The sequence below is a fragment of the Bison bison genome, unplaced genomic scaffold (genome assembly GCF_000754665.1).
Source record: "Bison bison bison isolate TAMUID 2011002044 unplaced genomic scaffold, Bison_UMD1.0 scf7180017864499, whole genome shotgun sequence".
Classification (NCBI taxonomy): Eukaryota; Metazoa; Chordata; class Mammalia; order Artiodactyla; family Bovidae; genus Bison; species Bison bison.
Window position 1 is genome coordinate 8652847 of NW_011495058.1, and position 23188 is coordinate 8676034.

At 34.0% G+C, this 23188-nt stretch overlaps 1 protein-coding gene across 1 annotated transcript in view; it reads right to left on the minus strand.

Annotated features, from left to right (window-relative positions):
- Positions 1–4520: 4520 nt before the first annotated feature.
- The window catches only part of CDK13 (cyclin-dependent kinase 13), a 122585-nt gene continuing 103917 nt past the window's right edge, over positions 4521–23188 (minus strand). The window contains exons 11-15 of the mRNA XM_010829121.1: positions 16511–16627; positions 15804–15935; positions 9894–10099; positions 6527–6976; positions 4521–5935 (exon numbers count right to left, since the gene is read on the minus strand). Coding sequence (XP_010827423.1) covers positions 5085–5935; positions 6527–6976; positions 9894–10099; positions 15804–15935; positions 16511–16627 — 1756 coding nt within the window. The 3' untranslated portion in view covers positions 4521–5084. The remainder of the gene's footprint in view (positions 5936–6526; positions 6977–9893; positions 10100–15803; positions 15936–16510; positions 16628–23188) is intronic.

Below are 23188 nucleotides of genomic sequence, written 5' to 3' on the forward strand. Positions count from 1 at the left end.
AGAAACCAAAAGATGAATAGACTTGACTACATATAATTAATAAATTTTTCTTTATCAAAATACACCACACAGTATTTTTAAGGTTACAGTTTACAAAAGGCTACCCTCTTTATATAAAAAGCTCTTCCAAGCTACAGGGAGAAATGCCTAAAAACTAAACATATAAATAGTTAATAAGAGACACCTGGCTAGCATGAATTTGAATTTCACTAGTAATCAAAGAAATACAAATGAAAATGACTTCTTACCTGTCAAACTGGTAATGATTCAAAATTTTTAAGTACCCAGCATAGCTAAGTGAAAAAGGAAAGTAATAGGAATGTAAAACTTGCGAACCTTTCCTGAGGGCAATGTGGACCTAGCAGAAGTTCAGATGTGTACAATTCACACCAGCAACTCCAAGGAAATTACGTATATTTGTATCCTTCTACTTAGGTAGATTTTCCCTCACATTGTTATTTGTAACAGAAAAGTTAGAAATATTTTGTGTCTAGCAATGAGGAATTGTTAAGTTATGGTTATTCTATAAAGGAGTAATATATAATCACTAAAAAGAGAGTAGACTTGAATTACTGACAAAGATGGATTTTCACAAAATATTAAATGAAAACTAATTACAAAGCTATGGAAAGTATAATCCCATTGTTTTAAAAGATATCCATCAAAGGCAAAATATTAATAGTGGTTATCTCTGTATATGTTCCTACATTTTTGAATATGTAAATATATAAGGAAAAAAAATAAGGGTTCCAGGTTTAAAGTGTTGTCTGTAAAACATTACACAACGGTTATAACAAATGGTATATTCCTCACATCAGATAAGCTTATTTCTGAGTCTATTCTGTATATGAGGCAAGAAGAAAACAAGGATAAAAGTAGCCTGGATTTTTAGGGCAGTTTATTTACAGACTATCAAATACAGTCTTTTTTCTTTTGTTAAACAAATGGCTTATATTAAACACATTGGATTTAGGAGTTACGAGACTTGCAAAAAAACCACACCTTGACAACAAATTAATTGTGAAAAAAATATAAAGTGATTCACTACAGAGCCTCATTTTCAATGTGGCGTTTTCAATTAGAAACTTCTTTTTTAATGGGATATTTGATATGGTAAAAGGAATAAAACCCACAAAATGTTCTTCTACATAATTCAAAGAACAAGTTCTTTCCAATATGATCAAAATTTTGTTTTCCCCACCTTCAACTGGATCCCCTGACAGCTTTTTTCTTAATAGCTCTTATTTTTAATTACACTAGAAACAGTTTAAGAATTACAAACTTGAAAGAATTTAAAAGCAATGTTTGCAGGCCTGCTGATACCAATCTTCCTCCTACAAACAGAAAATAAGTTTAAAGATTCAGTCTTACTATCTAATTGTTAGGTAACTATTGTCTTAAAAAAGAAAATGAGGAACCTCCCTTCTAAAGACTATCCATATATGGAAAAAACTGTCTCTAGAAGCTCCTAAGTTTTCTAAAATTTTATTTGCCTATTTTTTGAGGCTTTTTTTAAGTTGACTTTTTAAAGTCATCTGTTAAACTAGTTATTCAGTATTTTAAATTATTTTATCAAAAGTATTTTAACAGTTAATTTTCTCATTAAGAAGCATTTACTACGGAATTTAGATATAGCTAAGAACAACCCTGGTAATCCATCTAAGTCTCATTTTTCTTAGCTGTAAAGAGATGGACCAGATTTTAGACTTTGGGGACATCCTATTCAGACTTTTAAAATATCAAAATCATTAACCCAGGGAATCACTGAATCTTTATTCAAATCTCGTATTTCAGCTTTACCTAAAAAGAAAGGCAGGGGCCAGGTAAGGGAGCCTAGGGAGAAAAATAATCTAAAATTGGATTAAGTTCATACCAAATACAAAAAAACCTTAACTCAGAAATACCAGATTAGTTTGGAAGCATTTAGGCCATTTATCTTCTACTTTTCTTAAGAAATCTTGATACTTCTTACCAACTGAGCTGCAAACTAGTCAGATCCGATTTAAATTTTGCTTTTATCACTGAATTTCCAATTGTTCTATTTTGCCAGAACTTTGTATCTATTCAAATTTGACTTCAAAATTTGACAGACACATTTTTCTTACTATCACTTATGTGTAATTTAGATACAGCTGAAGAGCTGCAAATACTACTTCGCTTTTTAAATATTCCTGCTCACTATCAGTGCACTGGAAGTATTATTTAAAGCCTTTGATGTTGATTGATGTACCCCAAGTACTAGAATAGTACCTGGCACTTGGTAGGCACTGAATATTACCCAGAGTTGAGCTCTGAATCATAGCTAAAGCCCTATCCTAATTCACATTCCACAAACTATTAATCAATAAACCCTTAAAACATGAGTCTTTTAAAAGTTCATGGATGACTGGGACTCTCCAAAAAAAAAAATGGATTGAAGACTTGGGAAACATACTGAGTTACATGCAGAAAAAGCTGCTGTATCAAGAAATACATAAGGGAATTTCACATGGGAAATAATATTTTCTTTTAGTAGGTCAATTTTTTGTATTTTCATTTCATTTGCAATCTGACTTACCTGTTTCTTCCCAAAAATATTTTATGCTCCTTCAATTTCACTCAAGAATACTGATTACTGCAGTTATAACACAGAATTATTGATTTCATAGCCCTGTTCTTTTCATTAATCCAAATTTACTGAAGTATTAGATGATACTGAAGAAGGCATTAAGAGTTTTACTACCATATTTCATCAATTTTAAGAAGCCTTCTTCCATATAACAACATCTCTGAACTTGGGAAGTATCTTAGCCTTGAGTTGTGTTTAATTGGCAACATTTTTCCTAAGTAGTGTATCTCACAATCAGTGCTGTCTTAGGGTAGTATCAGGAGCTGTAGTTCAAATTTTCAACCTCAAGCAACAATTTCCTTGTCCTCCCAGCCACTTTCCCAATATAAATATATAACTGAAATGTTAGGAAAAACTATCCAAACACAATTCAATTTTATATAAAATATTTAATTTTTAAAACACAGGCTATTCATGTCACATAAATATCTTCAATTTTAGGTTAGCTGCTATGGTCAGCAGAATTATCAAGTGTGACTATTAAGAATAACTTAGATACTGTCACTTATAGGAAAGTCTAAAGCTCTAAGACTCACCATATTAAAATTTCAGATACTTGAATACTGTAGCTATTTTGCTAAATTTCAAAATATTTCTTCACTTCCTGCAATGTAGTTTTAGTATAAGTTGTTAGTATTCAATATTCAAATAAAAGCATAATTATTTTCTTTCATTCATTTCTTTCTCAACAACAAAAAAATTCCATCAAAAGATAAAATGGTCAACTGACATGAACTCATTTTATAGCAGTAAAATGGTAAATTATTCACTTTACAAACTATAATGCTTTCCATATACTGTTTGCAATGAACGTTCACAAGTCAGATAGAGGGCACAAGATTAAAAGACTGACTTTAGAACTGGAGCAATATTCATTCAATAACAGTTGTTCCAATTTAAGATTCCAATCAAAAAATAAGTTACCAGGAGAATGATTAAAAAACAAAATGGTTAATTGGCATTTAGTGCTAATGGAAACACTGGTTATTTACCTTTGGTTCCTTTCTAGGATTACTATAATGGTACATGTGTTTGAGTGTGCACAAAAGAACTTGACACCATTACAGTTTAAATAAGGGTTAGTCCATCATTCTAAAATGAACTAAAATACAGTTACTCTAGGTATGGCAGATGTTGTAGTAAACCTTACAGAAAGTGAGAGAGAGAATAAGAGGGTTTTTTGCACTACTTTTTCTTTTCACTTTAATAAATTCAATCTAGGCAATGTTTCTAGTTAGCCGGTAAAGTGAACAGAGTTAACTTTGTGTTAGATGGCAATTATATAATTTAAAAAGTGGTGTTTGCCACCCCTCCCCCCATGAACTTTAACTGAATTATGCAAATTCTGTTATTAAGCCTTGTTTCTTTGCTATTGCCCTCCAATTACCCATGACAAAAGGGAATAGGGACAATGTGGCAGCCTGAAAGAAAACGATACTCTAAAATGCTCATTTAGCTATTACTCTCCACCATTTAAATGACAAAACTTTTTAGAACTTTTTCTCAGAAGTTAACAGAAGGTGCTGATGGGAGCTGGACTTTTATTCTCTGCTCTCACTCCCCTGTCAAGAGAAGGTGGTGTTGGAAGGTAACAGAGCCCAAAGAAAAGGAGAAAGTGTGACAGGGAGAGGGAATGGACCTAACAGGAACTGAACAGGCAGCCCCTGGACACTTGAGAGCCCTCTGCCTCTTCAATACATTGATTCCCTTTAGAAGACAAATGGGTGTAAAGGTTAACTACTTTTTCAGACCTTAAGCTTACCTGTTAAGGCACTTACTTACCCTCCCCACCCCACCCATATTTTTCATATAAAACCCACTATTTCGTTTGAATGCATTTTGCTAGGCTATGATAATCTGCAAAATAAAACAAAAATAACATTGACCATTTTTTTTATATAAAACTGTTGCATCAAGAGAAAGGTTGTGTTTTATTTTCTGAAATGAGCACAAAGTACACCTTTCACAATAACACTGAAAGCAGGTGCAAAGACTGACAGTGACCTTTGACTAAAGGTAGCTTTGTAAAAAGAAAAATACCAAATAAATCAGTGCCCTTTCTGATTGTTGTAAAACTGGAGGGGGGAGGGGCCGGGTGGTTGTTACATAAAAGTTGGTCCAAACTTACAAAAAAGCACAAATGTGCATAGTTCAGAAGATCTGCAAGAGGGCCATAAAAGACTTTTATGTCCCTAAGATTAGCATCCACTTAAAACTGCAAGAATACAAAATAAAATTGTTAACTAGAATTTGTGAAGATGTACAATCAATAGATCTAGGTTTTAGAACAGCATGAATTTAAGCAAAGGTTTTTTTTTTTGTCTTTTTTTAAACTATTGTATGCAAGACCCTTTTCCACATAAAAATAAAGCTGTTGTTGAATTAATATTATTCAAGTCTCTTGGATTGCTGCTTTAAATTGCAGCTAGAAAAGTCTTTCCAGATAAAAATGATGTGCCTGAGGAAAAACAGATACTCAGTATGGTAACCCTCTGCCTCGACCTCTGCCAGCTGATGTGCTAATGTGTCCCCTGTATCCTTGTGAATACCCAGGTCCTTGGGCAGGAGAAGTCCAGGTCTGTCCATGCATGAGGCCATGGCCACCTGGGGTTTCCTGTAAGGTACCACCATAGTTATAGTTGTGCATCTTTGCTGGCAAAGGATGAGTACTCTCTGGCCCTGTGGAAGGGTCACTGCTGTTTGCCAGCACTGCAATGGGGCCATGGCTATATTCAAATCTATGGTCCTTGTCTCCACTAAACAACATGGGACCTGTATTGAGGTAAATGTCTCCGTATCCAGCTACCGAACTGGGAAATGACTCGGAAAAGGCAGAAGGCTGAGGTGGACCACCAGAATGAGATGAAGTAGTACTGTAGTTATCCAAGGACTGAATATCTGAGTTTCCCATGAAGCTACGTCGTTCCAATGGTGGAGCAGAGGCGCTTCCAAGACCGTCATTGCTAACATAAGGAGCAGAAGAGAAAGAAGAGGATCCAAAATTGTCCTTGTAGTCTGAAGAAGGTACATAAGTATCTCCTGCTTGGTAATCAATACCACTTTCTCTTTTGGGGTCATCCTGGGGCTGATGCTGAGCAAGGAGCTGTAACAGGGCTGCTTTCACTCCGGCATGAGGGTCAGTTAACGAAGAACTAGTGGTGGGTACATGCTGGTTTTCTGTCCGGTAATCTAGATCTTCTTCAGTGACTGGTGGTGGTTCTGGAGGTTCAGGAGGTCGCTGATCGGGAGGCAGAATACGAGGCCGGTCCGGTTCTGGTGTGAGCTCCAATAGCCTCATATCTTGGTGCTGAATCAGGTCATCTTGCCCTAAGTGAAACAAAGCAAAAAAGAGAGTTGAAAGTTACCATGGAAAACAAAATTTTCAAAATACTCAATGTTCCCTAAATGGCATAAGAAGTTCCATCCCTAGCAAAAAAAACAACCAACCAACCAAAAACTCAAACAAAAACCACCCAAAAGTCAAATGAAAAATTAAAAGGTATATGTAAGTACTAATATTCATTTGAGTTTATGGTGACAGAAAAATTTTATTGTATTTGATTTTTTAAAGTCATCTCAAATGTACCTATCTATGGCTTAAACAAAAGCTACTATATATGTAAAGTTTCTGCTTTGGTCAATCATCCAGTTATAAATGGAGTAAAAGATTACTTTTTTAGCATAGATTACATGAGAAACATCTACAGCATTATTATGAGTTCTACTTACTGCCCACAGACAATTAAAGAATCAATTCCTAGGAGTATACAGACTAAGAAACCAACCTATAACCAGTAACCTGAGTATTTTCAGGACATCAGCTAGCAAAGCGAAACAATACACATTACAGATAATCAGCAGCAGCAAGAAAAGAGCGTGAGAGCAGCCGGGTCCGCGGTCTGCTATCTGCACACTCACCCGACGCCGGCGTGGCAGGCTCTGGAGGCGGCCGGAGCTGTAATGGTGCTTCATGACCCGACCCATTTTCCCTCTCTTCCAGCAGCACGTCTTTCTGCTTTGACTGCTGAGCCTTTATTAACTGAGTCAACAGAACCGCAAATGCGCTCTGCACAGCCGCCTGGGCCGCATCAGGCTCCACTTTAGGCTGCATGTTCTGAGAAGGCTGAATTCCTCCCAATGGTTTCGAAGACTCCTGTTGTGGTGTTGATGGATCTGTCTGTTTTTCACCTGTTGCCAAAATTCCAGCAGGAAGGTTTATTTTATTTAGCTGCTGCTGAGTCTCAGAGTTTACCTTAATGTTCAACACTTGGACAAAATCAGCCATATTAACACTTGTTTTAGACTGTAGTAGGTTTAGCAGAATTGCCAATTCACTGTGGTTTAACTGCTGTCCAGGGCCTGTTTTTACTAAAACAAAATTTGTATTGGTTAGAATTGCCATAATTCACAGCTCCCCCTCCCAACAAAATGCCTCTGTATCACCATTTTAAAATGTACATGTGTGGGACAGTGTTTAAGAAATACTGTGAAAAGGGAATCTTATTCTAGTTCAATTTCATGTACATTTAAGATGTTCAGTGCACATAAGTTAAAACAAAAAAGAAAAAGAACTGCAGCCCATTTTGAATAAATTATCTTTAAGGGTAAATACTTCAAACGGAAAATCAAGACCAGCATTAGAAGCCCATACTATAGACATGACCAGGAAATCGCACCTGTGGATGGGCACTGGTGATGATGACAGCTACAATTTCAGGTTACTCTCTGAGCATATCCTTTATTCCTCACAACAACCGTATAAGGCATGCTTAATTACTGGCCCCACTTTTAAAAAAAAAACAAAAAGCAAAACTGAAGAAGAAACTGGCATCCAGAGAGACTGAATAACTTGCTTAAGGTCACAAACTCTGTAAGTGGCAGAAATGAGATTTGAACCCAGATATTATGATTCCAGAGTCTGAACTTTTAACCATTTTCTATACTGCTCATCTAAAATAATGCTTCTTTTTTAAGAACCTAACCTTATCTTTGCAGTAAATTCAAACTGGATTTTATAGACTGTCTGATATAATGTCTTTTATTCAAATTGCCTTTATTTAAAGTTAAGCCCTCTGGGTAAATTAGGAACTTCTACAGAAGCATGCGTATCATGTACATATATATGTGTGTGCTTAGTCACTCAGTCGTGTCCAACTTTTTGCAACCCTTTGGACTGTTGCCCACTGGGTTCCTCTGTCCACAGGATTTTTCAGGCAAGAATACTGGAGTGAGTTGCCACTTCTGACTCCAGGGGATGTTCCCTACCTAGGGATCAAACCCATATCTCCTGTGTCTCCTGCATTGCAGGCAGATTCTTTACCCACTGAGACATCGGGGAAGCCCATTTACATATACCATGGCATTAATTCATCACCTATAAAACAGGTTGTCTTTCTTTTTCTAATTTTCTATTTAGACTTGTGATGGTTTATACAGGTTCTTATGCAAACTTACCTGAGTCATAATAACACGAAGGCCCTGTACATAATACTATATACATTAAGTGATAATACAGATACTGATAAGCAATTTCTATAACCACAGATGACAGACTAATAGAATTCTAAGATGAAAATGTGATGATTAATTCTATTTTTAATATATTCTCTTTACATATTTTAGTCTCCATGTGAGCTCAGAGTACCCTTTAACTATGGTGTCTCATCTACAGAAGGGACATTTTTAGTTCATGACACTTACTGATGATGTAAAAAAATGGAGCTAAGAAGATTCATTCATATTTCAAAAAAAAATAGAATAACAGTGACAGTTTGAATAGAGAAGAAAGAAAAATGAAATTCTACCATTAACAGAGTTGTAAACATGTAGAGCTAAGAAATAATACAAAATGAGCCCAAATTTCATTTTTAATCAGCTAAAATAGAGTGCAGTAACTCTCTTCTATTCCACTAGGCTGCCAGTGGAATAAGGACATGAGTTCCATGAAGAGAAGTAGAAATACAGACCTGGTATTTTTCTTAAGGAATATAACAACTGTTACCTGGGACAAGTGACCACCATCCAAATTACTTATAATCATCTCAAAGCTTTTTTTAGAAGTAGATGGTATATAAAACAAGTGACACAAACACAAACCAAGAAAACTTCTGTTGCTTCTCTTTTGTCTTTCTCCAAGTTTTACTATTTTAAACATGAAGAGAAATGATATTGAACTTGATATAGATAGCCCTCACTTTGTATAACAAAGGTGTTTTCTCCTAAGCTACGAATATCAAGTATTTCCATGTACAAGGGGAATTCACTATTTCAAGAAACTCTGAAGAATACTTCTGAAAAACAACTAATTATTTTTCATTTTTAAAGTAACATCAACACTTTATATGTAATCTGACCAAGGTCAAGTCTAGCTTGTGGATTACATGAGAAAGTATTAAAGGTAATCTTCCTCAAGCTTTCTCAGCTAGTCTACTCTATATTTATACTTAACCACCAAAAGTTCAATCTGATCCACAGATCTGTTTTAATCAACTCACTCACAGGTCAATATTTACTCATATCTTAATAAGTTTAGGGCTATTTTTCATGTTTAATAAAACACCACACACAACACATTTATTTCTTATATCTGTCTTCATAAAAAAAGTTAAAGTGAAAGTTTTCTGGATGCTTGAGGCAAAATGAGGGAGTGGATTCTATTTTTTTTTAATTGTTAACTAAGAGAAAAAACACTTCTAACAACACTGAAGAGATCGGTTTCTCATAAAAAAGCTTACTCTTGTAACAGATCGAATCAGAGGAAAAAATTTAAGTTTCCTCAAAATACCCTTCTTTATCATACTTCAAATCATTTTGGACACAATGTCAGATTCCAGTGTTTGAGATTCTGTAATAGAGTGGGAAATATTTTAAAAGTGACCTGAGAACATTATAAATAGTATGAAAGAGCTTTGAGTATGATTTCTGGCTGTTTTCTTTTATCTTTCGTCCTCCTCCTTAGACGCATCCACAGACACTGAATGCGGAGCCTCAAAAAGCAGTGTTAGTAAAAGATCTACTGACTCTAGCGTCAAGGGAAAAAGCAGAGAAATCTGACCAATCACTAATTATATGTAATTTGATACAGTTTATAAATTAATCTTACCCTGAGAGTGCTTAATATTATGTTGCTATAGCAGTGAAACATCTGTACTAGCACAATCAAATAATAAGGAATGTCAAATTCAGTGCTCAACTTTTAGCCACAAGAGCTTTAACACTACAGCAATACAGTTAACGGCAACCACAAAACAATGTGAAGCGAACCAACCCATGAAGTACTACTGACCAGGTGCTGCATTCGAGTTGCCCTGAGGTTTCAGCTGTGAAGACGGCAGCACACTCTGAGGCGTGCTAGTTCTGCTGTCATCCATGCCCAGAGACAAGTCCTTTCTGGGGGCTTTAACTGTGGAAACATCATCAGTCATGCCCATCTGCTTCTGTCGTCTTCGCTTTTTACTCCATAACTCATGACAGTCTTGCCATAATGGAAGGCTGGGGGAAAAAAGTATTAAATTGTTTGTCAATGGCATCTCTTAACAACAACAAAATGCTAATACTTAGCGTTTGCTAATATACAGCAAATATATAGTGAAATGCCAATATACATCACCAAAGCTGCCACCCCCACTCCCCTCCAAGTTTTCTTGGAAGATTTCTCACACAGGTCTTATAAACTCCTCCAACACAAATCATTCACGTGTCTGTATAGGTTTCACCTATACAGACAAACTGTTTTTCTGTGGCTTCTGTACAATCAATGAATAATAACTTATTAAAACTATGAATGAAGAGTAAATGTTCATAAAAGTAGGTTACTATTATCTTTGGTGCAATCTTTTAAAGCCAATTCTCACACTGTACATCATACACTGAATAGGACATGAAAAAAAGGTGAAAAATATGCCACTTGCAGAAAATAGACACAGAATTAAAAAGTAGCAGAGGCTAGGACATAACGTTTGTGAAAAACTTTCTAGTACAAGCTTTTTACTTTTTGATATCCTCTTATTTGCTTCTATAATCAAATGCTCTAGAATTAAACTGATGCTAAAGAGGAGTTTCAAAAACAGATTGTAATCCAGGCTTATCACTTATACTTATCATTGAGAGTTTTGAATAACTAGCAATTATCAAAGTTATCCACAATTCTGAAACAATTTTTTTTTGTGTAATTTCACAGAATTCACAACACTGAAGAATAACTTTTGCTTAAAAAAGACATAAATATTTGATTTATAAATATTTTCTTCTTACCCTAATAAAAAATCCAATGGGAAGTTACTATGATATCTGTTTTAAAGATAAGAAAATTGAGGCTTGGAAAGGTTAATAAACTTGCCCAGAATATCTATAAATTCCCTTAAGCAGCCCCAACCTAGTCTTCAACCTGGATATGTTAACCTCTAGGGATACAATAATATTTTCTGATGGAGTATACCTGAAATTGTTCTAAAAGTTCCATATTCATGTGTCCGCTTTCCTAAAACTGATCTTTGAGAAGGGCCTGCATGTTCAGAAAGTTCTTTCACACGTCCTCTTTCACAGTTTTATCTCATGTTATAAAATAAAGGCATATGCAACAATATTGTCGAATCTTAGCAATATAATATTAAGTTTAAAAAAAAGTCATTCCCAAAAGATTACAAACAGCATGACACTTTCATAAAATTAAAAGCAACTAAAATTGTAAAATATAACTTTTTATGAGTACATTTAGATGGCAACAAAAAGTATATACAAAAGAAAACAGGGATGATGGTGACCTCCAGTGGAGGAAGGCAAGGGGTATAGGTCATGGGCGGAGAGGATACGATATGAGTAAAGTAAGTTATTGTCAAGGTTCGAGCTTTTATTCAGTAAGTTCATGGCTGCTTATTAACATCATTTAAAATAACTAAGTGACTAAAAGAATAAAAGAGAGCCATGCATGGACCAATGATGAGTGACACAAGAATTATGATTAAACCAAATCTATGCACCTGAGGTCCAAAAACAAAACAAAGGCATACCTCTCAGTCATCTTACTATGATGCATTGCCTCAGCGTGTAAAAACCTCCTGGAGTAACAAACAAAGGGACAATTTGAAATATTGATATTGGGAAGCTTTAAGGCATCATAAACCTGCCAAAGACTTTGCTTTCTGTATTTGTGTGTGTGTGTGTGTGTGTCTGTATGTATGTGTATTGTAAGGTATGTAACCTTAGCCACTGTTGGGGTTATTCTGAATTCAGACATACTGCAGTACTGTCCTAAGGAGGCTAGAGTGATTTTATTTTTTCCATGCTGATGTTCAGAGAATGCATTGCTCTTGTGGGAGAGTCCCATAAGAATAAAGCAAAGAAACCCACTAAAAAGGGATTTTGTTCCCTTCCACAATTTAACAGTAAGAGATTTGTTATGGATGATCTCAACACTCGGAAAGATAAACATTACCCAACAAATAGTAATAGGTTAGTGATGCTATTACATGTACTGGGAATGTTTCCCGGACAACCTAATTTTTAATGTGCTCTTTTCTGAATGTTCAAATACAGGCTCAGGTACTTACTTACTGTGTCTCATAGGCAAGTAACTTGACCTCTGTGCCTCACTTTCCTTACCTTTAAAAACGGAGTTAACAAAACAATCTACCTTGTGGAGTAGAAGTAAATGTATGTTAACATATGTGAGCACCTAGACAGTGCCTTTCACACAGCAAGCATTATATTCATGTTTCATCATTCAGAAAGGTAGTTTCAAAGTATTTTGTATTTAATTATATCACAAAATATTTATTCCATTTACAGTTGATCATATTTATCTTATGAATTGTTTAAAGCCTTTTACTTGCTTTTAAGGAAAAATAAAATTATAGACTAGCTGCTAGCCTAATCCACTTTTTAGCAAAGTGCACTATTTCATTAAATACATTAAAAAAGTTTGACAGGATATCTAGTAAAATTAATGACATTTATTTTTAATACCATACTCATTTGATTATTCCTAAAAAGCTATTAACAAGAGTTTAATACATACGCTATTTCCCAAAGGAATACCAATGCCTTTCTTTATAGTTCTCACCTTCACATTTTACAATTTTAACTACCATTACCATAAGAAAATAATAAAGAGATACGTTATACTATTTATATAGCCTTTTATTTAAATATTAGATCAATATCATAATTTCAACCTGACTGCTTTAGTGATTGATGTACCTAACAAAGATAAATCCCATAATTTATTACTGGTTGAATAGAATGTTCACCAAAATGTGTACTAACATGTTTATTTTTAATGGAAAAATATAGTCCAGTGTGTTCTGATAAAAATCAAATCAATTTAGGTTATGTGTTTGATAGTATGAACAGTTTCCTATTAGGTTATGTGGCAAATATTTTCCATAAATCAAATGGGATGCACCTACAGTTTCAACAATTCTGACAAAAGCATATATTTTTAATATGTAATAAGAAATACAATTTAACAAAAGTATTAATTGGTTAAGTAGCACTAAAATTACATGTTGACTTCCTAAGTGCAAATAAAAAGTAAAAAGTATAAGAAGTCATGTAATAAATATTGGTAAAGTTCTTTGGCTTATTCTTTCAAAATTTGAAAAAAATAAATGATTAATGACTGGTTAAGCAATCTTTTGCAAGTCATGTGGTTTCTAATTCTTTGCTGTCAAGAAAATTAGAGAAAGAATCTTGAATTGACATCTGAAAGATCATTAAAATAATTGTTGATGACAGAGCACTGTGATCTTGGGGACGTAATATGTAAGAAGTTCAAAAAACTCAGTGATTTAACTATGACAAAACTCCATCCGGTCTCAAATGCTTATTTTAAAAGGGTACTTACAAAATTTTTAAAATTACCATTAATGTGCAACTACATCTCATTCTAGAATATGTAACATTAATAAATAGATACGCAAATCACTTGAAAAAAATCTCAACTCTATTTCATTAAGGTTGCATCTCTGATAAAATGTACTGTTAGTTTATTTTCTTTTAACTAAAATATGCACTGCTGATTAAGAAGAAAGTGCTTCGTAGTCAGAGGAAATTTTTAAAAATTCCCACTCATATATATATACTTGTTTTAAAGAAGTACAACAGGGTCATCAATAAAATATTTTCAAGCATAAATATATGCTACATTAAAAACCTGCAGAAGCAATGTAAGTTCATACACACAAAAACCCAATGATGTCCAATTGTTGAAAAGTCTGTTCATACATTTCTAAGTGAATATTGATTAATATCAAATGTAAGGTATTTTGATTCCACTAGATACATTTACAAGATAACTACTGTATTTAAAAGTGTCTACAATTACACACTGAAAGTTGTATCTTTTGTACCTTGATTTTAAAAGTTTAGATGGCAGTTTAAAATGTGCTCAATCCAGTTTTACCAGAATTTTTTTGTGTGGACCACTTAAACCAAGATATCAATTTAGTACTACCAATAATGGGAGAAAAATTACATTACATTCCTCTTGATGTGATACAGCAGGAAATACATATCATCACCCTAAGTAGTATTCTTGCTAAAAAAAAAACCAAAAATATACTCCAATTACTGGTTACACTAGTTCTGATCATGAGGAAGTAATTAAAGCCAGACTGTAGAATGCTTTACAAAATAGCTAGCTTATCAAAAATGTCAATGTCATAAAAGTCTTCCCTGGAGACTGAAGAGACATGACAACTAAATGAAATGTGTGAGCTTGGAATAAATTCTTCACCCAAATAACCAAACCAAAACAAAACAAACAAAAAACAGAGTATAAAGGCAATTATTGGGCCAACTAGAGAAATTTGAATATAAAATCTATTAGATATTTAAATGTTAAATTTCCTGTTTCATAATGATATTGTAGTTATACAGAATAAAGTCCTAATTCTTATACATAACATGGTGAATGTGAAATGTCATTTCCACAATAATCAAATAGTTCAGGAAAAAAGATAGTGATAAATATGTCCAAATATCAGTTGTGTTGAATCTAGATGAAGGATATATGAATGCTCATTGTATTATTCTATTTTTCTGTATAGAGTTGAAAATTTTCAAAATCAGAAGTTAAAAGGGGTACTAAAGCCAAAATTTCAAGACAGCTGACATATACTATAAGCAAAAAAAAAAAAAAATCCATGAAACAATTCAACAGTGAGTGATTCAGGTTCCTCAGCGTGTCAGATGATAGATCCTTTCTGCCTTTCAAAACATCTCACAAAGGCTATTCATACACAGTTCAATAAAAAACAAAGCCAAGTATGATGGATCTCACAGAACTGTAGTAAGACCAGTTTCATTAATTAAGTGGAAGAGTCAGGATTTGAACTCCAAAGCCCATGTTTGTTCACTCACAATATGCTAACTGTTATTACATGGACACACTTTGTTATTATAGGAACAGGTTTGCTTTTATGACACTCATCATCATTTTCAAAATTACTAACAAAATCTCTACAAACTTCCCATGTTCTATCAAGGAGAATGAAATGGACTGCTTTATCCCCTTCCCCAAATCAATCCTAGAGAAATTACAGGAACCACAAAGGAGTGAAAGAGTCAAGAACTCAGCCACTCTGACTCCCAAACTCTATGCATTTCCTGCCTCCCAACCCCACCACAGACACTGAACTCATTCTATACAGGCTTTTGATACTAATATTCTTTCACTCAGTGGTAAGAATTTTCTATTGTATAGTCCGCTAAGGAGTATTTCAGAACCTCTTTTTGTTACAGAACTAACTCAAATTTGATAGCTGGCTTCACCCTTTACTAGATTTGTATTCTTGGGCAAGTTTCTTAACCTCTCTGAACCTGTTTGCATCTCTGTAAAATGGTGATAATAATACCCACTTCCTAAGATTATAAAGATTAATGTACTACATGAGAAATGCTTAGCATAGCACTCAGGATTTTAGCTACAGCAAGTAATATTGATAGAAGCAGTACTACAATAGCAGCAGCAGTGACTTTTTTTTAAGAGTTGAACTATATTAATAAAAATAGCTACAGGAAAGCTGCTTTTGCTGGTCTGATGTTTACCTGAACATTTGATGTGCAAATTATATGTACTACTGCTATCCTATTTATTCTTTTTCTTTTGACTTAACTAACCACATAATAGCTTGATAGTTCCATACAGATATTATTAAAATTGTCCACATTTTGCATATGGTAAAAAGTTACTTACTCTGGTGGAGGCATTTTTGAGGGTTCCACATCCCGTAGGAACTCACACTGAAGAGCCTGCTCTGCAGTGCAGCGCTTACTAGGATCCAAGGCGAGCATGTAATCAAATAAGTCTAGTGCGGCTGCAGGAATACTGGCATGAGAGGATTACAAAAGTCATGCGAGTTCTTTTGACTCAAGTTTAATGTTTCTGTAGGAGCTTAAAACATTAGCATTTTGTAACACATTTGCAACAGTTTATTCCAATAAGTTACAAATCTTCCTTTGAAGTAATGCTTATTTTTTACATAATTTTGTAAGTATTATCCTAAATAATTTGAAAACTGGCAAACAAGAGCATATTTATTACCCTATGGGCAATTTGCTGTTTTAACATTAACTAAAAACTGAACAGAATAGTTTCCTACAACAAAATAAAAAGCTGAATTCAAGTATCTTGAAAATGGTTTCATTAAAATTTTAAATGATATTGTTAAACTTCTCTCAGGTAAACACTAAATCAAACACACAACCCAAATAACTGATTTCATAAAGATGGTGAAATGCTTACTTGCATGTAGCAAAGGGACATTCAAAATTAAATGATATAGTAGAATTGTGACAGGTCTACCTTAGGTCAACAGAGGCTAGAATTACATTTAGAATTCTAAAGAAGTAACTTTGTAAAAAAATCAATGCAATATGGATGTTTAAGCATCCCCTTCTTACAAAACAAATTCTTCTCTTAACTTTCGACGATATTGCTTCTTTGGTTTCATGGTGTTGAAATATGGTAGTTTGATTACATCAGGCCACACTGCAGGACATGGACTCCCACATATACGGCTAAACAACACATAAAAAGAAGTACATCAATATAAACTACATCGAGAAAATAATACATACAAATGCTATACAAAACAACTCCTTTTTAAATATACACAAGCTGAAGTTCTGATATAATGTATAAAAGTTTCATTAAATATTTTCGTCATCCCAAATAAACTGTTTAAAGAATTTCTTTTCAGTGAATGCTTTTAACACTCTATAAACATTCCAATTTCTAGAAAGAAAACCTTCATATTTGCAAAATCAAATCTTAAAGACACAGGTAATATTCAAAATATGTTGAGCATATTTTTAACCAAAATTTTAAATTTTTATACCAACTGAGGAACTAGAGTTTAGTATATGTATCCTCTGGTTTTGCAGGTACCTATCATTACCACTTCTCATTAATATAATGAAGCTTGCAATAACCGCAGAAAAGATTTCCTACACTGAAGACACTAACTAAACTGTATAGACTGCTGCTGAATTTGATCAACTACAGAACACTAAAAGTCACATTCCTGAAACATGTTCTTCAACTTCAGTAGCACCTCTGATTTCAAGGTATTTAGAACTTTTAACTGCTTTACTCTCTGTATCTTGAAATCCCTCACTATTCTTATAGTAAGTCCTTCATAAACTAAAGAAATGCTGTTAACAGATAACTCTAGCTGGTAAACATTTTAAAATGCTTTGGTAGTATGTGCTTAACTCAAGTATACTGAATCTCAAGAATAAATGTGTATCTTATATAAAATTACCAGCTGACCTTCATATACAAAAAGAAAAGGTCCATGCATCACTGACTTAAAAGTAAAAATATTCTACACATAAATACATGTACTAAGGTACAGAAGCAAGTGACAACTAAAGTTGCCATTCTTCAGCAGACCTTAAGATACTACATTAGAAACATTTATACCAGATGATGAGAGCATTTTTAAAGCTGTGTCACTGAAACTGCATTTTGTTTCAATACAGTTTATGATTTTTGTAAATCCAAGCTTTTAAGATCTTACTCTTCAATATGCCTATCTCTTCTTCCTTTCAACCTCATTCTCACAACCTCCTCAAAAGGAGAGAAGGCCAAACTCAGGAGCATGGTTCTCTATGATCGGGTCCCAAACTGTCTTCCTCATTCTCATCTTTCAACTCATCTCTCCACAGGCCAACCACTCCTCCATGTCTTTGTTCATACTCCTTCTTCCTAGATTCTACCTAGCTGAATCCTTTTCATTCCTGAAGATGCACATCAAAAGTAATCTATTTACAATGTTTTCTGTATCCTCGCTGCCCAGAATAGTCACTTTCTACATGCTCCTGATATCTTTTTATTTCTATTTATTTTAAAAGTAATCTGTTTATTTTCTGTATCCTCGCTGTCCAGAATAGTCACTTTCTACATGCTCCTGATTTCTTTTGACCCTATTTCATCCTGCTTTACATGTTAGTTGTTTACATGACTTTATCTTACTAAATTATGGTAAGAGAATCACTCTTGCACTTTCATATATTACATAAATATAAATAATCAATCCCTTGCAGATTGATCTGCACCGTAATAGAATTATAAAGTACACTGGAATAAAGAAAATGAAAGATACTTTAAACTACAGAAATATAAGAAAATGTACTTGAGTTAGAGAAGAGATACAGACTTTTGCCTACAACTCAAAGGATAAGTAAACAATAAACAGGAAAGGGAATAAGAGAAATATGTTACTGGCAAAGGTTAATGCACAGGCAAAGTCATGACAAGAGCGAAGTATAACATTCGGGAGGCAGACCAACGAAAGTGGTATAGGTGGAGTTTGGGGCTACAGAGGTTTATTTGGAAACACAGACAGGGGTCACACAACAGTCTTATGAGGCAGCCTGCCTAACTACAATGAAGACAGACTTTGAAAACAAACTTTAGACCTAAACGCTATCTGTGTGATATTGGTGAAACTGTGCTGCTTAGAATCTGTTGCTCTTTTGTAAAATGGAGATTCATTTTATTTCAGAGCTGTGAAAGTAAATGATCCAGTATCTGGCTCATTAATAGCCTTATAATAGAAATCAGCTTCATTATCTCATACCTAAAGACTTCTATTTTATATATTCTGGGAAGATAGTTGACTGGGAAAGTTATCTAACTGGGAGCAGCATACAGGATGGAATACACATTCTAAGATAGGGAAAAATTTTAGAAATTAGGAAAGTAGACATGACAGCAACTGATAACTGCATTTTAGCAAAATCAGTGTCTGATAATCAATTAGCTATCCCTAAATCATTTCTGAAGACATTCTGAAATTCATCATATGCTAAATCCCTAAATATCTGAGATCTGTTATGGGAATCTATTTTGATCTGATTTATCTATTCTGATGTCAATATCACATGAAAGCTTTACATTTTTCTTAAGACAAACCCCCCTATGTACTCATTCCTCTAATTATCCTTTTCAGGATTTCCATACAGATGAATTGTAGAATCAATACCGTCACATTTCAAAAGAGAATCCTGTTGGGATTCAACACAGCTGCTCTGGATTAAAGAACTGTGATGTTTACAAAGCTTAATGTTTCAATTTTTATATTTCCTTTGGTTTTATACATGCATATCTCATTTTATTACACTTTACATTTTTTTATTTAAACAAATTTCAAGTTTGTGATAAGCTTGTGTCAGCAAGTCTACTGACACCATTTTTCCAATAGCATTTACTCACTTCATGTCTCTGCAATCACATTCTGGTAATTCTCACAGTATCTCAAATCCTCCTTCACAAGAAGTTCACAACTTGCTCAAGGCTCAAACGATGGTAGGCACTTTTAGCAATATAGTATTTTAAAATTAGGGCATATATACATAATACTATTGCATATCTAACAGACTATAGTGCAAATATAACTTCATATGCATTGGGAAACCAAATAATCTGTGAGTCACTTTATTTTGATACTCACTTTATCGTGATAGTCTATAACCAAACCTGCAATAGCTCCAAAGTTTACTTGTATAAAGTTTTTCAATTAGATCTTGTGTTTCTTTTTATGGGGTTTAGTGTCATTTTTTGAATTTGTTCCTATCCCTATTATATTTCCTAAGCAATAATTAGAAGAGTTTTGTTAAAGGAAATGGTCAAAATGTGGCAAAAATTTTTTTAGAATGCCATCTGAGATCCTACGGTTCCTAATAGTTTTTTTAAATAGTTGTTTATTTGAGGCTTTCCAGGTCTATTATCATCACCTATAATCTGAATACATCTGTTATTTTTTCAAATATGTATTCTTTATCATTATGATATGCTACATTATGTGGTAATTTCCAAAAAATGTTAAAATGCTAATGATGCTACACAATATTTGGTAATTTTTTGGTTTCTAATTTTAATGAGAGTACGTTATTGTTTACCAGTGGGAAGAATGAGAACTTCTGGTTTGAGAAATACAACACATGGTAAAGATAGTAACAGACAGATACAAATTCACACATACCTCCTGCTAAGCATTAATTTATTCCTTTTTACTTTGGGTTTAATTGTTGTGACTTTCAAATTTCAAAAGAATGCTTCTTTAGTTCTATCAGTTTGATTTTTAGAAACTCTATTGTAGCCATCATCTGCATTTTTTGACTTGGGTTACTAATACCATGAATTATATTAAGAGATCTTCTAATACCTAGTCATCCATACATTCAAAGGAACTTCCCTGGTGGCTCAGATGGTAAAAGCATCTGCCTACAATGCGGGAGACTTGGGTTTGATCACTGGGTTGGGAAGATCCCCTGGAGAAGGAAATGGCAGCCTACTCCAGTATTGTCGCCTGGAAAATCCCGTGGACAGAGGAGCCTGGCAGGCTGCAGACACAAGTCAGACACGACTGAGCAACTTCACTTTCACTTTCAATCAAAGTACAAGTTTTTAGCGTAATGCTGTATTCTACTTTTTAATTGGTCTACACCAGCAGTTTGCAAAAATGGGGTTCCCTAGACCCTTCAGGTGTCTGGTAGATCAAAGATACTTTTAAAACATTATTTACACTTTTCAATGTGTTGACTTTGCACTGATAGTATTAAGCCAATGGTATAAAACACTGGCACTTTAGCATGACTTGAGCCAGAGATGCCAGACTATTAGAAGTACATACTTATCAATACCACTTGATGGGGTGGGGAGGGTTGTCACTCAAGAATGCACTTGTTGAAGCAGGAAAAATTATTGTTATTAAATCCTTACACTTGAGTATGTATCTTATTAATATTCTTAGTAATGAAAGAGAAGATACTCATAAAGCACTTCTGCTGCACAAAAAAGTGACGATCTCTTAAGAAGCACTTGTACAATAATTGAGTTGCAACCTGCTGCTTTTCTCATGAGCCACCATTTTTACCTACAAAAAGAACTATCAAACTATGGTCACTGACTTGGGTATCTGCCAGACATTTTCTTATACAGGAATGAAGTCAGCTTGTTACTTCAAGGAAGACAACTGCAGTGTTGTCAATTATAAAATTCAAGTTTTCAGGAGAAAAGTCAAGAATACTGAAAGACTTACGTCTGCACTGTAAACTTAAAAGCTTCAAAATAAATACCTAAAGGCTTTTCTAATGAGGTTAGTGTCATAACAAGAACTATAAAATGAAATGTTACATTTAGAAGATCTGCTCAATTCAGTGATCCAATATAGATTAAGTGACCCACACATAATGTTACAAAATCATCACGGGTAAAAGACCTATTCAGAGTGTAAGATACACCAATCTGTGGTTACAGACTGAATATTGCAAATAACCTGCTTAAAAAAAAAACTGCCACTCACTGCAGTTTCAAGGAAGAATGAATATGCACACTTATTTGAAAAGACTACTGAAAACATCATATCACAGATGTTTATCCATATGTTTATTAAGCCAAACATGCAAAATTTATAAAAATGTAAAAACAATCTTATTCATTTCACCATTTATCTTAGTTTGGAAAAATATAAACTTTTTACAATTAAAATATTATGCTAACATATTGTTTTAAAAAGAATTAATAAATATTTTTAATTCTCACTTTTAAATTTCAATACATTCCATCAACATAAACAAACTCCTGGGATTTTTCACAATGTCTAACAGTGTAAAGAAGTTCTGAGACCAAAAAGATTAAGAAGTACAAGTCTACAGAATTCTTTATGCTACTGATTTATAAAAGTACACATGCTTCACTTTTTAAAATATGCAAATGTTCCCTCATTTCCAATATTCTGGAACAACCAAAGCCTATGCCTTTAAAGTTTTAAAAATTTTACCTGTGTGACCTGAGGCTTTGTGTATGTGTAGGGCAGGAGAGAGGGTAGATCCTTTTCATTCCAAATCTACTTTCTTCCATGATTAGTTTTTTATTCCCTAAGCAATATACATTGTGTGATATAAGGTTCTTTCACTGGCTGCCAGAACACCTAAGAGTTAAAAGTGTGACTCTCATGTAGAAACATTTTTGCCCTCGTTTATCCCTTTTTTGTCCCCACCTATGTTTTTCACTCTCTTTTCCATTACTTTTCAATTCAAGCCACTTATCACAGAATTTTTGTAATCTGCCTAAAACATTTTCTGGAATCAGGTGAAGTACAAATAACTTGACCACTACAGTGTAAAGCTTTTTAAGACAGATTCTGATTAGTATTACTATCCTTAATACATTTATATGTATTTGTTCAATGCAGACCCCAGAACTCATCATTCCTGAGGCTTCAGACTGGGGAAACATTCCAACATTACTGCAAGTAAGATAAGGGGACGAGTATGTATTAGCAAACTTACATTTATTTAATTTTTATAATCCTAAGCATATTTGTCCTGTTTTACTTATGAAGAAAGAAACTTACAGATTATGGAACTTACCCTAAGTCACAAGAGCAGGAAGTAGCTGAGATGGCATTAGCACCAAGGATTGCATCATTCCAAAGCCCACCCCTTTCAATATATTCTGCTGCCTTCTTCAAATCAAGGAGACATGTCTCTTTTACCAGAAATGCCCCCTTTTCTTCATGTTTTAAAAATAATTAATGCTATAAAATCAAACTTGAAGCATTCTTTTTCATAATATAAATATTTGATATCTTACCAAAACCTAAAGACATTTTGAAATACATAAAGTAGAAAATAGTCCCCTCCCTAACCCCCTCACAAGCCCATGTTCAGATTAACAGATCCAGACTCTTCTGATATGTTTAATTTGTCTCCTGTATATGGGATCAAACCAATCACAGTTTCTGTAAAATTTATCTTCTCATGTGACAATGTTGCATCTCCATGTCAGGATCTCCAGATCTACTACCTCCTTTTTAATAACTGTAAAGTATGCCACTAACGGAATGAACTTTCTGTTTCCCATTAATTGACCTAACATTTTCACAAGATAATCCAAACACACTCATGTCTGAAGATCATGACTTTTCTGTTGACTCAAATCTCTACTCAAATGATACCTCATGAAATTTTCTCTGGTACCATATACACTACCTTCTATTGCTTTCTACCCCCTTACACTTATCACCACCTGATACATTTTATTCTTTGTTTTCTTTCTGTCTCCCCCAA